General features: G+C 38.0%; 1 protein-coding gene across 4 annotated transcripts in view; it reads right to left on the reverse strand.

Moving 5' to 3' along the window:
- Positions 1-15,396, reverse strand: part of SUCLG2 (succinate-CoA ligase GDP-forming subunit beta) — a 458,258-nt gene that overhangs the window by 102,915 nt on the left and 339,947 nt on the right. For all 4 annotated transcript variants that reach the window (XM_054695429.1, XM_054695406.1, XM_054695410.1 and 1 more), the window contains one exon: positions 3,200-3,286. In XM_054695429.1, the coding sequence (XP_054551404.1) occupies positions 3,200-3,286 (87 nt within the window). The remainder of the gene's footprint in view (positions 1-3,199; positions 3,287-15,396) is intronic.

Below are 15,396 nucleotides of genomic sequence, written 5' to 3' on the forward strand. Positions count from 1 at the left end.
AATGTCTATAAAAAGGAATTAGAAGTTGGAGCATATCTTTGACTCCTTCTTCTGCTTAATTACATTTATGGAGAGAGGCAATTGGTTACATATATTATCCATGGCTTAGAAGTTGCCTTTTAATGATATTTGCCAAAAAATAGCATTAGCAACTAGAAGGAAAAAAAACAATATGCCTTCTTTAAATATGTATTTAAAGGATGCAGATATTAATACTTACAGATAAATACATATTTTTATCTAAAATAATATATGATATATATTTACATTTATATAAAAATATATCTCTAAACATACAACAAACAATTTGCCTGTTTCATTTAGTGCGAAAAGTCCAAGCAGCAATCGTTCATGGATAACTAGGTATCATTAATTAGGTATAACACACGGTCATGTGTTATATACATTTCTCTCTATCTCATAGGTAGTTGGCATGCTTAAATTGAAAGGACTTTTTGTAATCCCTAAGGAAAAGAAGTCCACATCTTTTAAGGGAAGTTCAAATTGGAATCTTAATCTCTTTTTATATTCCCTCTCCTTGCAAGTCTGATTTTTTTGTTAACCTCCTCAAATATTTTCATACTTTACAAGGTAAACACTACCTCTTCTCTAAGGTTGAGAAAGCACTGCTTGCTATTTAGGAAAGGCCAAGAAATATTCTTTCCTGCAAGGTATTCTTGAGTCAGACAATTATTCAGTCATGACAAATTTGCATTAAGCCTTTGATTTGAGGAGTACAGAAGACAGAGCATTTCAATTCTCGTAATAGCCCCATTAAAATTATTGATAATATCAGAGCACAAGAGAAAAAAATCAAAGTGGTCATTGCTTAAATAATCATTTCTTCCAGAGCAAATCTTTGGATTTCAAACAAGTTGGGCTTTACGAGTATGGCATATAACAATAATAGCCAGACACAACCTACAGATCATTTCCCAAGTTTCACTATTAGAATGCATTAGCTAAGGCCTCCCTGGTGGCGCAATGGGTTGAGTGCAGCGCTGTGAAGCTGTCGGTAGCCTCTGCAGTGCAGGTTCGATTCCCGGCCGGCCAGGGAGAGTCCCACATGGCGCAGCAGATCTCTCCTGTTGCGCCCACTGCTCCCCTCAGCAGTGCTTTCGGTCCATCTGCCTGCTCTGCTCCCCACTCTGTCTCTGGTGAATCCTCTCACCCTCCCGTGCCTCTGGCCTGTACCCCAGCTATGTATAAATAAAAAAATAAATCTTTAAAAAAAAAATAGAATGCATTAGCTAAACAGCTCCTCTCCTACAGGAGCAAAGAAAGGATGAGTGTACATCTTTCAGAAACTGTTGGAAATCTTTGGGCTTACTACTTCACCATATAACTAAGAAGTGTGCGATGGTTTAAGATAAAATAGGAAACAAAAGAGAACCCTAAAAGTTACCCAAAGGTTTGCAAGAACAGACAGCAGCTGAATTTGACACCATCTTCACTGACAGGGTTAATGGGACTGCCTACTATCATCAGTTCTTTAGAATTATCTGGGCAAAGAAAACTAAATAAGAGACCAGGAAAAAGACTAATCAATACAAAGTAAAAATCAAAATCAACAAGCAACTATAAGCCAGAGACACACTATGGTGGGGGAGGGAGAGGAAGAACTAGAGTCAAAATAAGGGGGGGTGCAATTGTATGGGGAATATAACCAAAATGAAAATGCATACATTGTGCAAACATGAAAAATGTGTAAGAATTTTATAAAATAAAATATTAAAAAAAAAAAACAACTGGATGACAAATTTCCATAGCCTAACTTGCAACTTCATAACCTGCCTCTAAGTCTTTGGTTTAAAAAGCCTGAGACTCCAAGAAAAGTTTCCCAGCATCTCACGTTTTCAGAAGTGAAGACTATGGTGTTGATTAAGAATGAGTAATAAGGGGCCTCCCCCGTGGCGCAGAGGGTTGAGCGCAGCGCTGTGAAGCTGTATGCAGCCTCTGCAGCATGGGTTGAATTCACCACTAGCCAGGGCAATTCTCAAGTGGAGAGTCTCGCCTGCTGCTCCCCTCAGCAGTGTGTTTTGGTCAATCTGCCTGTTCTGCTCCCCACTCTGTCTCTGGTGACTCCTCTCACTCTCCCATACCCTTGACCTGTACCCCAGTTCTTATATGCATAAATAAATAAATCTTAAAAAAATGAGTAATAAACAATGTCTTCTCTCACCTTACGGGAGACAGAGGACAAGGGAAACTATCTGCTGTTCCTTTCAAAGTACCAAAGGCACTTCCCAAATATTCAAAACCACTTCTTCAAAATTCTGTTTTATTTTATTCAAATTTTATTCAAAATTCTACTCTATTCATTTTTATTGACAGTGCATGTTCTTATTTGCAAAGTTCTAGGCACTTACAGGAAAATCATATTGATTGTGAAATAACACCCATGATGTGATTCAAAAATCAAAAAAACTAGGTATTTCCAAGTACTACAAAAAATGGAAAAACACTTCCTCCTTCCAATGCACCACTGTGCTTAAAGCAGCATTCTGATGCGATGGGCAGACTCTCAATCATATTATGAATTAATATTAATATTATGTGGGCGAAATATGTAAGTATATGGAACAAGAGGAATAGACCACATCAACTCCCCAACAACCTCTCCAGTGCACATGAATCTTTTCCTGCAGCTGACCACAACCAAGAAAGTCTGTTTGTTTACTGAGACATAAATCCAGTGGAAGAGGCTGACTCTAAATTACTGTTGCATTTCTGATGGAAAGCTGCCACATAATTTAAATTTCAACAGTTCTACAGTTACCCATATTTCTTGTTTGTGACTTGCCACCTCTCAGATGAAATGCATTGTACTATCATTTTAATAAATAGTTTTTGAGTGAAGGTCATTTTTCTTTGCATCCAAATTTCATTTCTTTATTTTTCTTTCTTTTTACTGACATGTTCTGAGATCCAATAAAGGGCTTGGGAAAGTCATTTCATTTTAAAGGTAGCCATCACTTTTCAACAGCCAACCAACCAAATGACCAAGTAGAATGACATTTTCCAAATGCCAAAGAGGTGATGAGTGAGAGACAACTGCGGTTTGTCAGTTTGTCTGAAAGATACTATTGATTCCTCTTGCCCAATTACTTAGTTGTGAATAAACATCATATGTTAGAAAATCAGTTTTCTTGGATTTTCTTATCAACAAAGTATTTTCCCCACAATGGTAGATAATTACCTAGTATACTTGGGAAAATGGAATCCGTCTTCACGATAAAGATGGTACTTAGACACAGATTGAGTCCAATTGGATTCATTGTCCAAGCTATGAAGAAATGGATATCAAGAGACTTTTAATCTTGTATGAAACAAAAAGATTAAACTGTCAATATTACAATGAACTGCCGTGACGAGTTCTATGATAGAACCCACTCTCAAAGCTGCTTCTAATGATATGTATGCAAGGAATAGATTTTTCTCTATAACGCATGTAATTAGAGTACAGAACAAAATGTTCTGTTCAAATTCATGACATGCCCAACTAATAAAGGAAGAGAGAATAAGGCCCTTACTATTTATTTGCATGAAAAGCTTCAATACAGGATATACTTTAGAGAAATTAGTTTTTAATCTAGGTGACTGGATGAGATTTTGACCCTGAACTCTTTTTTGAGTTGACCTGTGAGAATTTATTCAGAAATAAGACCATAATGCTTATGAATCAGACAGGCATTGCATTTTTTTCATTAATTCCTGAACGTCTCATATAGACAAGAGAAGCAGAAAATTGGCCCTTTTAAAAACCCACCATACAAGAATTTGCTTTTATGAAACATAATCAGCAAAAGCTGATAGGAATCTTAGCAGGAATGTATTCTTTTTAAATTTAGACATTCAAGAAGTTAGATACATTGATTCGGCAGTGATGGTTCTTCACTGACCTGTATAAAACAGAAATCTATGGTTGTACTTTGTTATGAATATATTTCAGAGGTTTCTAGCTATCATTGCAGAGACTCTTCCTAGCGAATTATGGACCGCATAATGGGTACTTGAAGAAAACTTTATATCAACTTGTGCTTATTTTTTCATAGTAATGATTAGTATCACATTGGCTGGATATATGCACAAAATTGTTTTTAAGAATAGAAGTCTTTCCCATACTTTTATTTTATATTTTTTCTCACTCTTAAAAACAACTGATGTTAATATTATTCAAGTTACATCACTTACAGAAATTTATACCTATGATACAATAAAGACTAGCAAGCATATTGTATCATTAACATTACTTGACAACACTAAGATATAAGAATAACTGTTGTATTCCTACTGCAAATATGAAATATAGAAGTAGTCTGGCCCATGTTAGTAAAAAACACCAAAATTCACTTGGCCATTTAAACCAAAGAGGAGTCATTTTTGTTTCTTCTGTTTACCTTTCCTTCCATTTCTAAGCCATCAACAACTTTTGTCAATTCTCTCAACATATCACAAATTTGTTAATACTTTCTAGATCTGTCCTTATTCAAATTCCTGATTCTTGGTCGCCTGTTCTCCTAAAAGATTTTTTTTTTTTTTCAATTTATCTCACTACTTATATCCTTGAATCCATCTTCCACCATGTAGGGCCAATAATGAGATTATATTGATCTAGTTTAAAATCAATGGCTTTTCCTTTCATTTAGAATACATCCAAATACATTAACTTCAGAGTCTCTGGAATCTAGAATTTGTTTCTCTATCTAACCTTATCTTACCTGGAACTAACTGCATCCTCTGTTATCATCAAATTATTTCCTATTTCAAGGTATGCTGTTCCCTCTGCCTGAATCACTCTTCATCCTTCTCTTTTCCTCATATGTCAGCTAAAATAGTCTGTCGATGAAGAGATCTTTCTTCATTGCTAAATCTGGAGTAATTCTTATACTGCTCAGCAATTTCTTTTGTTGTACTCCCCAAATTTGTAACAGCTTTTCTTAGTCCATCTCCCCATGAAAACATCAGTGTCATGAAAGCAGGTGCAATGTCTGTCTTGGTTACTGTCACATCACAGGGTAAGTCCTCTATCAATATTTGTTACATGAATACACGGACTTATTACAACTCTCATCTTAAAAATAAAGACTTCAAAAATGCAGAGATACAGATAAATTCCAGGGGAAAAAACTGTCCTTGATTTGATTTTGTGTTGAGGGAGCACAAGCTTTCTTTTCCCAACCTTAATGTAAATGTTCACTTATATCTAATTTTCACAAGGGGACAGTAAAAGGAATAGATAGTTGCATATATTGCAAAAATAAAATTTACTCTAAGTGTCTATATATTTTTTTATTTGTGAGTAGGTGAGCCACATTTTTCTCTGGAAGTGAGTTAAACCCTTCTGGAAGTTTTGCTATCTCTTTTGGGCCACTTAAGTAACAAGAAGATACTAGAGTTGTTAAGGCATCCCCGAGTGTCGCATTTATTGCCAAAGAACATGTAGGCTGATTATATCCACTTGTGTGTATTCACTGTACAAAACAAGCATAACAGGCTTGTAAAAAGTGAAAAAGTTCTTGGCTGACATTTTGGAAATCTTTTACAATTCAAGCTACAACGAGAGAGCTAAAGAAACTTTTTTTTTTTTTAAGATTTACTTTTTTATTTATACAATAGCTGGGGTACAGGCCAGAGGCATGGGAGGGTGAGAAGATTCACCAGAGACAGAGTGGGGAGCAGAACAGGCAGATCTACTTAAATACACTGCTGAGGGGAGCAGTGGGCACAGAAGAGGTCTGCTGAGCCATATGGGAATCTCCCTGGCTGGCCGGGAATCAAACCCGTGCTGCGGAGGCTGTGGACAGCTTCACAGCACGGTGCTCAACCCACTGCGCCACCAGGGAGGCCCTGAAGAAACTGTTTTATAACAGTATTTAAGGAAAAAAATATTTTGGGGACAAATGTACATTTTACGTGGACAGAGTTCTAATTTAAGTGGATTAGTACTTCTAATTTAACATGAGGTACTATCTTATTATTATTAGTTATTGCTGGAAGAAAAGGTAGTAAAAAGTTAATGAGCAAATTACCAATACATTAATTATACTGGTAGTCAAAGTTATACATTCTTTGTCATGTAACATGAAACTTAAAAACTTAGCAAACATGCACATATTAAAGTGTATAATAGAAATTCCATGTAAATTTAAAATAAAAATATTTGAATTTGAAGAAATTTAACACTAGTGGTTATAAGTATATTTTTTTCTGCAATTAGGATAATTTAATGGAAATTCTATAAACATGGCTAAAAACAGTGAAAGGAATGTTCTTTCCTGTTAGCCAGAAATAGATACTCTTATATATAATCCATTCACATGTATATATATTCACACATATATCATATATATATTTTATATATATTATATAATATATAATATATATACATATATATATATATATCAGTCTATTCAGTAAACCACAGGGGAGATTTTTACTTCATCAGGCAGAGGGGATCATTCCTTCCCTCCCTACTTCAAAAAAATTACCTCACTCCACATTGAAGGGATTGCTCTTCCACGGAGGTGGTTAGCACAATTGGGCTCAGAGACATTGACAAGATCTCTATGGTTCAGCCATTGATGTACTTGTCTGGTTTCACAAAGATATGTGGACACACATGTGTGTCCATGAACTTGTAGGTCCATATGATGGGGCTAAGAACAGGGGGAGACCGGGTAAGACACTGTGCGAGATAGTAGGAAATCTGCACACACATATTATCTATGGCCTTCCTGCTCTGAATTATATTCCAGCCCTAGGACACATCAGGAAGAGTGCAGAGAGGCTATCTGAAGGCTATCTGAAGACCAGCCTTAGCACACTGGCACGCGCTTGACGCCAGCTGTCCAGGAGAATGATAAGGAGCTCCAGAGGCTGGACATCACAGTCTGCTGGCAGCAGTGTAGGCCTGCTTACTGCTGAACTTTGTTCAACTCACTATAAAAAGCCAGCTGGAAATGAAATATTAAGGCAGTTTCTTTAAGGTGTTAAATTCCGTCTTCCAGATTGCTGACTGTCTGATAAAAGCACACCTTAAAGATTCAATTCCTGTCTATTGGTATTTGGTGATGACATGTGGCCCAGACTCTGGTCTACCAGTGACACATATATGCATGAACATGCATTCAGAAGTAAGACCATGATGCTTATGAATCAAACATATGCAAGCACCAAAGGAAGTAAGAGTACACTGCACAATTCTGGGACTTTATAACCTATCTAGGGGGAGGTACCCTCAAATCTGTATTTCTAGCATCAGAGATTCTTTATTTATTGGACTTAATCACTTTGTTCCTCCAAAGCAATGAGATTTGAAAGTCATCCTGGATCTGAAGTTCAAGCAGAACAGAAAAAAGACCTCTACAGAGAAACATAAAGTTTCAGGACCAAGCAATAAGAAACCCTTCTGTAGAGCAGTCACAAAGGCACCTGCCTTCAAATACTAAGGGAAAAATACTCCCACTTAAAAGCAAATCTACATTTAAGCTAGAGTTCTTCTGGTGCAGTAACATGATCCCAGTGAAAAGGAATTGGCTACTCAAAAACATACCAGGGTGGGACCAGAATGTCACCTAAAGGAGAAGATTAATGCCTGGTGAAAAACTCAGAAGCCTGTATTTGATTAAGAAGACTCACAAAAAAATGGAACTAGGGAAAGAGAAAGAACAAGGTAGGGGAAAGAGCTAAAGAAAGCCATGGTCTCAGCTGCAACCGAGCTTCCTGATCCCAGAAGCAGCCCCACAACACAAACTGCACCAGAGAAGAGGTCTCACTTTGAAGCATGAGACCAGCCTTTTTAATTTTTTTTTAAGATTTATTTATTTATGTATACAACAGCTGGGGAACAGGCCAGAGGTATGGGGGTTGAGAGGAGTCACCACAGACAGAGCAGGGAACAGAACAGGCAAACTAACTGAAGTACACTGCTGAGGGGAGCAGCAGGCGAGACAGGAGAGGTCTGTGCGTATCTCCCTGGCTGGGGATCAAACTCGTGCTGCAGTGGCAGAGGATAGCTTCACAGGTTGCATCTTAACCCCTTGCGCCAGCAGGGAGGCCGGAGACCAGCCTTTTGTGCCCTGTTTGAGGCATTTACTGTCAGCATCTGCCAGAGTCAGAAAGAAACTTACCAGGTAAGAATAATTTTCTTTGCTGAGAATTTCCTGGTGAAGAAGGTAAATGTTAGCCTTAGCAACAACACTCATCGCAGGTGGAAACTGAGTGAACCTTCCTAGTGAAGAGGATTTTGGCATCAGCAACATCCACTATAGACATCCCAGGCAGAGGAAGCCTGGATGGCATTGACCATGGCCCCAAATACAAACTTCATGGCTAATTTTGATATCACCCAAAGCCAGCATCATTTTGTTGAGCTCTGCCTTAGCAAGACTGATTCTGTTAGGATGAACACCATCCTAACAGATATTATAGTAATATAATATCCTAACAGATATTATAGTAATATCTCATATTGTACATCTCTTAATAATATACACACGACCTTTATCTATGGTTCAATACAATTAAATCCAGCAAATAGTTGCTGAGCACTTACTAGGTGCAAATCACAGTAGCATATCCCCAGGTCTTCCCAAGTACTCTGTGGGCATAGCAGGTTAACTTTGCTTTAATTTCATGCATAACACATTAGCGAATACAAAACCTATCAAATACTTATTTAAAAATCATTGGGAGCCTCGAAAAGGTTAATTTACTTTCCCAAAGTCCCAAAGATGAAATGTGGATAAGCCTTAATTGAAAAACAGGTTGTCTGATGCTTCCCTTTTTAAAAGTAAATATTCAAACTATTCATAGATGGGCATTTATAAATAATAAACATGCATGGTCCTAGAATGGTAAAAGTAAATTCATCCAGCAAACTTTCTTTAAAAATGTTAATTTTGAAATAAATATAGATTCACAAGTTACAAAGATAGGAGAGAGAGGTTCTTTTTACCCAGTTTCTCCATTGCCTACATCTCAGCTAACTACAGTATAGCAACAACATCAAAAAATTGACTGACAACATAGTTATATGTGGTCTACGCCACGTTATTACATATGTATATTTGTGCAACCACTGTCACAATCAAGAAACAGAAACATTCCACAACTGCAAAGAATTCCTTGGTGGACCTTTTTTTGTTTCGTCTCTCACCATTCCTAACACCTACAAACACTCATCTCTGTAATTTTGTCTTTTCAAGAACCTTAAATAAATGGAAATATAAAACATGTGAACTAGTAAGATGGGTTTTTTCACTCAGTATCATGTCCCTGAGTTCTAGTCAAGATGTTACATTTATCAATATTTAATTGCTTTTTATTTCTAAGAGGTAGTTCATGACATGGATGTACAAAGGGACATTTTAGTTGTTTCATTGATTTTATCTATTATTTTCTGCATTTAATTTTCTGTGCTTGTATTTACTATTTCCTGCTTTGTGCTCACTTTTAGCTTAATTTGCTCTTATAGAATTGCTGATTTGAGACTCAATCTTTTCCAGTCCCATGGATTTTTTAGAAATGTGTTGTTTACTTTCCAAGTGTTCAGAGATTTTCCTATTTTTCATTTCTAGTTTGAGAACTCACTCTGCATGATTTCAATTTTTTAAAATTTGTTGAGGTTTATTTCATGGCCCAGATTTTGGTCTATGTTGGTATATTTTCTCTGAATGCTTGAACAGAATGTGTATTGTTGTTGGGAGAAGTGTTTTATCTGTATTAATTAGATTCTGCTCTTTAATGATGTTGATACCTCCCTGCTGATTTTCTGCAAAGTTGTTCTATCAATTGTTGAGAGAGGACTGTAGAAGTCTCCGAATATAATTGTAATTTTTTTCTGTTCCTTTTTTCAGTTTCATCAGTTTTGCTTCACATATTTCGTGTTTGTGTTGTTTGGTGCACTCTTATTTAGGATAACAATGTCTTTTTAGTGAACTAGCATTTGCATCATATATATTGTTCCACTTTGTCCCTACTAATTTTCCCTATCCAGAGTTCAATTTATCCAATATTACTATAACCCCTTTTTGTTCTTTTCTTTCACTTTATATTATAAATAACAGTCTATCATTACATAATTCAGACACCATAAAATTTACTCTTTTAATGTATATAATTCAATGGTTTTCAGTATAATCACAAAATTGTAAAAGCTCAATTAATTTTAGTACACATCACTAAAAAGAAGTCTCATAACTACTTGTTCCTCCATCTAGCCCCTGGCAACACTACTTTCCATTTATATGAATTTTCGTATTATGGACATTTCCTATAAATGGAATCATATAACATTTGACCTTTTGTGACTTCATGATGCACAATGTTTTCAAATTTCCTGTATTCCTTTTCATGTCCAAATAACATTTCATCATATAAACACACCACATTTTGCCTATTCATTTTGTCAGTTGTTGGGTGTTTGGGTTGTTTGCCCCCTTTGGGCTATTATGAGTAAGACTACTATGAATATTAATGTACAAATTTTTGTGTAAGCATATGTTTCTCTTGGGTCTATACCTAGAACTGTTGACTCATATGGTGACTCTATGTTTGAAATCTCAAGGAATTCTCGAACTGTCAAACTGCTTACCAAAGTGGCTTTAATATTTTACCATCTCACCAGTCATAGATATATGTATGAGAAATCCCATGCCCAATCCTTAACTTGTTATTGTCTTTATTCTAATATCTTTTTGATTTAGCTATACTTGTAAGAATGAAATAGTATCTCATTATGGATTTGATTAGCATTTTTCTGATAATGAGTGATGTTCAATAGCTTTCCATGTGTTTTTTGCCAGTGGTATGTCTTGTTTGGAAAACTGTTTATTCAAATCCTCTCCCCATTTTTTAATTGGGTTGTTGTTGAGTTGAAAGTGTATTTTGGGGGGGCGGAGCAACATGGCGGCGAGGAGACGCTGCGAGTAAGATCTCCCATTAAAAAAAGTTAATAGGGAGGAAAAGCGGCAGGTCCCAGTGAGAACCGGGACACGGAAGATAAACGGGTGACTCCAGCAAACTGCCCGAAGAAGAAAGTTGCCATAAAAGAGGACTAGAAGGGAGGGAAGCGCAGAACCCTGCTCCCCTCCCCCGCCCACAGAGTTGGCACTCTCCGACCGGCAGAGAGGAGAAAAACAACAAACAAAAACGACCAACAAGAACAAACGACGCAGCAAGCGGGACTGGGAGTGGAAAGGAACTATTGCAGCCACCACACCCCGTGAACGGGAGCTGAGGTGAACCCTGCAGGATTCGCCGCGGCGGTGAGCGAACGGCTCCGGGCGCCATTAGAGAAGAACAAAGACCCCGGGAGACGCGCACACAGCCCGGGCTGCCGGTAAGCTTGCGCGGAAAAACTGCGCGCTTGGCGGCACGCTTGAAAAGCAAATGCAGACCTGGATCGCAGCTGCCCAGGTACCCGCGCCTGCGACCTAGGCTTGCGGGGAGACGCGCGGCGGTCCTCACTGAGGTGAAGGTCCCTCCCTGAGTAAGCAGGAACCAGGCGCCCAGGCACCAGAGCGGTGCAAAAGGCGCCATTCCCGCGCCACTGAACTGGGCTACAGCCCACGTCCTGGACCTGAGGGCTTTGAACTGAGACCCGGGGCACGAAAATTCGGGGCGTGGGTTCTCCACGACGGTGGGGCACAAGGCAGACACAGCACCCCAAAGCTGTTGAGGTTTACCCTACCATTCCCGCTCTGTTCCCTGTCCCACGGGGTGGGAGGGGCGAAAAACAGCCCCCCAAGGACAATAGGAGAGATCTCTGGCGCCACCTAGCGACCAGGAAAAAAAGTCACTAACACCCCATAGAACAGGAAATTTCTTAAGACTGCTTGAAAAGGGCAGAAGGCTTCTGGAGGACCCAGTGGCCAGCCGGGAAGTTAGCCCAAGCCAGGCCCCTTCCGACCAGCAGTCTGAGCCCACAGAGGGAGCAGGCACCCACGTCCGGGGCAGACCGGGGGCGCAGAAGAGTGTGCCTGAAACCGGAGGCGCAGGGACTGCATCCCACTTCGCCATTTTAGAACAGGGACATTTCTTCAGTAAAAACTGCCTAAAACCAGCAGAAAGCTCCCCCAGAAGACAGAGATGGCTCCTGGAAGAGCCAGAGGGGAGTGGAGAAGTTCACCCAAGATGCCAGTCAGTCCGAGCAACACAGTGTCCCAACGCATACGACAAATTAGAAAACAGACAGTAGGGAGTAGAAGAACCACACGCAACCTAACAACTCCTCAGGAAAGAAGCACACCACAAAAAGAAAACCACTCCCCAGATTGCAACGACAGCAACTTGGAAGAACTTCTGAGCCTTCCAGAAAGAGAATTTAAAATTGCCATGATTAAAAAAGTGATAGATCAGAAGAAGGAAATAGAGTCCCTAAAGAGGGAAGTAAAAGAAATGCAGGAGATCAGAGAATTAATGGAGGAACTAAAGAACTCTGGGAAAAGCAATGAAAGCAGAATAGATGAAATGGAAGAACGAATAAGTACTCGTGAAGACACAGAAATAAAAAGAACCAAAACAGAAAAGGAAAGAGAAGTACGAAGGAAAAAGAATGAAGAAAGACTTCGGGAACTATCTGACTCCATGAGGAAAGGAAATATAAGAGTTATAGGAATTCCAGAAGGAGAGGAGAGAGATGTAGGAACAGAGAAAATATTCCAGGAGATAATTGAAAAGAACTTCCCAAATGCGAAGAAGGAGCTGAAAATTGATATACAAGAAGCAAGAAGAACACCAAACTTCCACGACGAAAGGAAAAACACAGCAAGACACATAATAGTAAAGCTCCCAAGAATCCAGGACAAGGAAAAAATAATGAAGCTGACAAGAGGGAAGAAACAGATAACATTCAAAGGAAAACCAATCAGGCTGACATCAGACTTCTCTGAAGAAACACTACGGGCAAGGAGAGAGTGGAAGGACATAGTCAACAGACTTCAAGAAAACAGATGCAAACCAAGAATACTCTATCCCGCAAAGCTCTCTTTCCTCCATGAAGAAAGAATATGGACCTTCCCAGACAAAGAGAAACTCCGGAATTTCATTACGACTAAACCCCCACTCCAAAAAATACTACAAGGAATCCTAAAGCCAGAACCTCAGAGGGACGAATAACAATGAAAGAAGACCAAAAAAAAAAAAGTTATTAAAAGAATAAATAAATAAAATCAAATGAAAGACAAACATAATGGCAAATACAGATGCTAACATATCAATATTAACTCTAAATGTAAATGGACTAAACTCTTCAATAAAAAGACACAGAGTTGCAGCCTGGATTAAGAAACAAAACCCAACCTTTTGCTGTCTCCAGGAAACACATTTAGCTACAAAAGATAAAAATAGCTCAAAGTCAAAGGATGGAAAACAATCCTACAAGCAAATGGGCCAAAAAAGAAAGCAGGAACAGCTATACTTATATCAGATAAAACAGACTTCAAACTCAAAAAAATAAAAAGAGACCCCAATGGTCACTACATTATGATTAAGGGGACAATACTTCAAGAAGAAATAACACTCATTAACATATACTCACCAAACGAAAGAGCACCAAAATATATCAGACAACTGTTGTCCTCTCTGAAAACAGACATCAGAGAAAACACATACATAGTGGGAGACTTCAACACACCACAATCAACAATGGATAGATCAACAAGACAAAAAATAAGTAAAAAAACTAAAGCTCTAAATAAGGACCTAGAGCATATGGGCTTAACAGACATCTATAGAACACTAAACCCAAAAAAAAACGGAGTACACATTTTTCTCAAGCACACACGGATCATTCTCCAGGATCGATCACATACTGGGGCACAAGACAAACATCAACAGATACACCAAGATTGAAATAATACCAACCATCTTTTCTGACCACGAAGGCATCAAACTAGAAATAAATCATAAAAAGAAGGCAAGGAACTATCCTACCTCATGGAGATTAAAAACCACACTACTGGAAGACCACTGGACTAACGAGGAGATCAAAGAAGAAATTAAAAAATTCTTTGAATTTAGGAACATACCTCAACATCATAAAGGCCATCTATGACAAGCCAACAGCCAGTATCATTCTCAATGGTGAAAAGCTGAAAGCAATTCCATTAAGATCTGGAACAAGACAAGGATGTCCACTCTCACCACTGCTTTTCAATATAATACTGGAAGTCCTAGCCAGAGCAATAAGACAAGAGAAAGACATCCAAGGAATCCAAATAGGAAAAGAAGAAGTCAAACTATCACTCTTTGCAGATGATATGATAATATACATAGAGAACCCCAAAAACTCCACAGAAAAACTAATTCAACTCATCAATCAATTCAGTAAAGTGGCAGGATACAAAATCAACACGCAAAAGTCAGTAGCCTTCCTACACACAAACAATAAATCTGAAGAAGAAGAAATCAAAAAAACCATCCCTTTTTTTATTGAAACAAAAAAAATCAAATATTTGGGAATAAATCTAACAAAAGAGGTAAAGGACCTATACAAAGAAAACTATAAAACACTGTTAAAAGAAATAGAAGAAGAAACAAAGAAATGGAAAGACATCCCCTGCTCATGGATTGGAAGAATAAACATTATTAAAATGGCCATCCTACCAAAAGCAATATACAGATTCAATGCTATTCCAATGAAAATCTCAATGGCATTCTTCAAAGAAATAGAACAATTATTGATGAAATTCATATGGAATCACCAAAAACCCCGAATAGCCAAAGCTCTACTGAAAAAAAAAGAAGGAAATGGAGGCATCACACTCCCAGACTTCAAACTATACTACAAAGCCATAATCATCAAAACTGCATGGTATTGGCACAAGAACAGACATACAGACCAATGGAATCGAATAGAAAATCCAGAAATAAACCCACAGATTTATGGTCAACTAATCTTTGATAATGGAGCAAAGACTATGCATTGGAGCAAAGAAAGTTTGTTCAATAAATGGTGCTGGGAAAACTGGGTCACTACATGCAAAAGAATGAAGCTTGACCACTACCTCACACCATACACAAAAATCAACTCAAAATGGATTAAAGAACTAGACATAAGACCTGAAACCATAAAATACATAGAAGGAAATACAGGCGAAACACTACGGGATTTGCACATCAAAGACATCTTTACAGACACATCACCCAAAGCAGTGATAGTGAAGGCAAAGATAAACAGCTGGGACTACATCAAATTAAAGAGCTTCTGCACAGCAAAAGAGACAATAACAAAAACAAAGAGAAACCCCACCAACTGGGAGAACATTTTTGCACCCAACACTAATGATAAAGGACTGATCACAAAAATCTGCAAATAGCTGATGAGACTCAGCAACAACAAAGAAAATAATCCAGTCAAAAAATGGGCAGAAGAGCTAAAAAGAAAATTCT

The sequence above is a fragment of the Talpa occidentalis genome, unplaced genomic scaffold, assembly GCF_014898055.3.
Source record: "Talpa occidentalis isolate TD23 unplaced genomic scaffold, MPIMG_talOcc4v2.1 talOcc4.10, whole genome shotgun sequence".
Classification (NCBI taxonomy): Eukaryota; Metazoa; Chordata; class Mammalia; order Eulipotyphla; family Talpidae; genus Talpa; species Talpa occidentalis.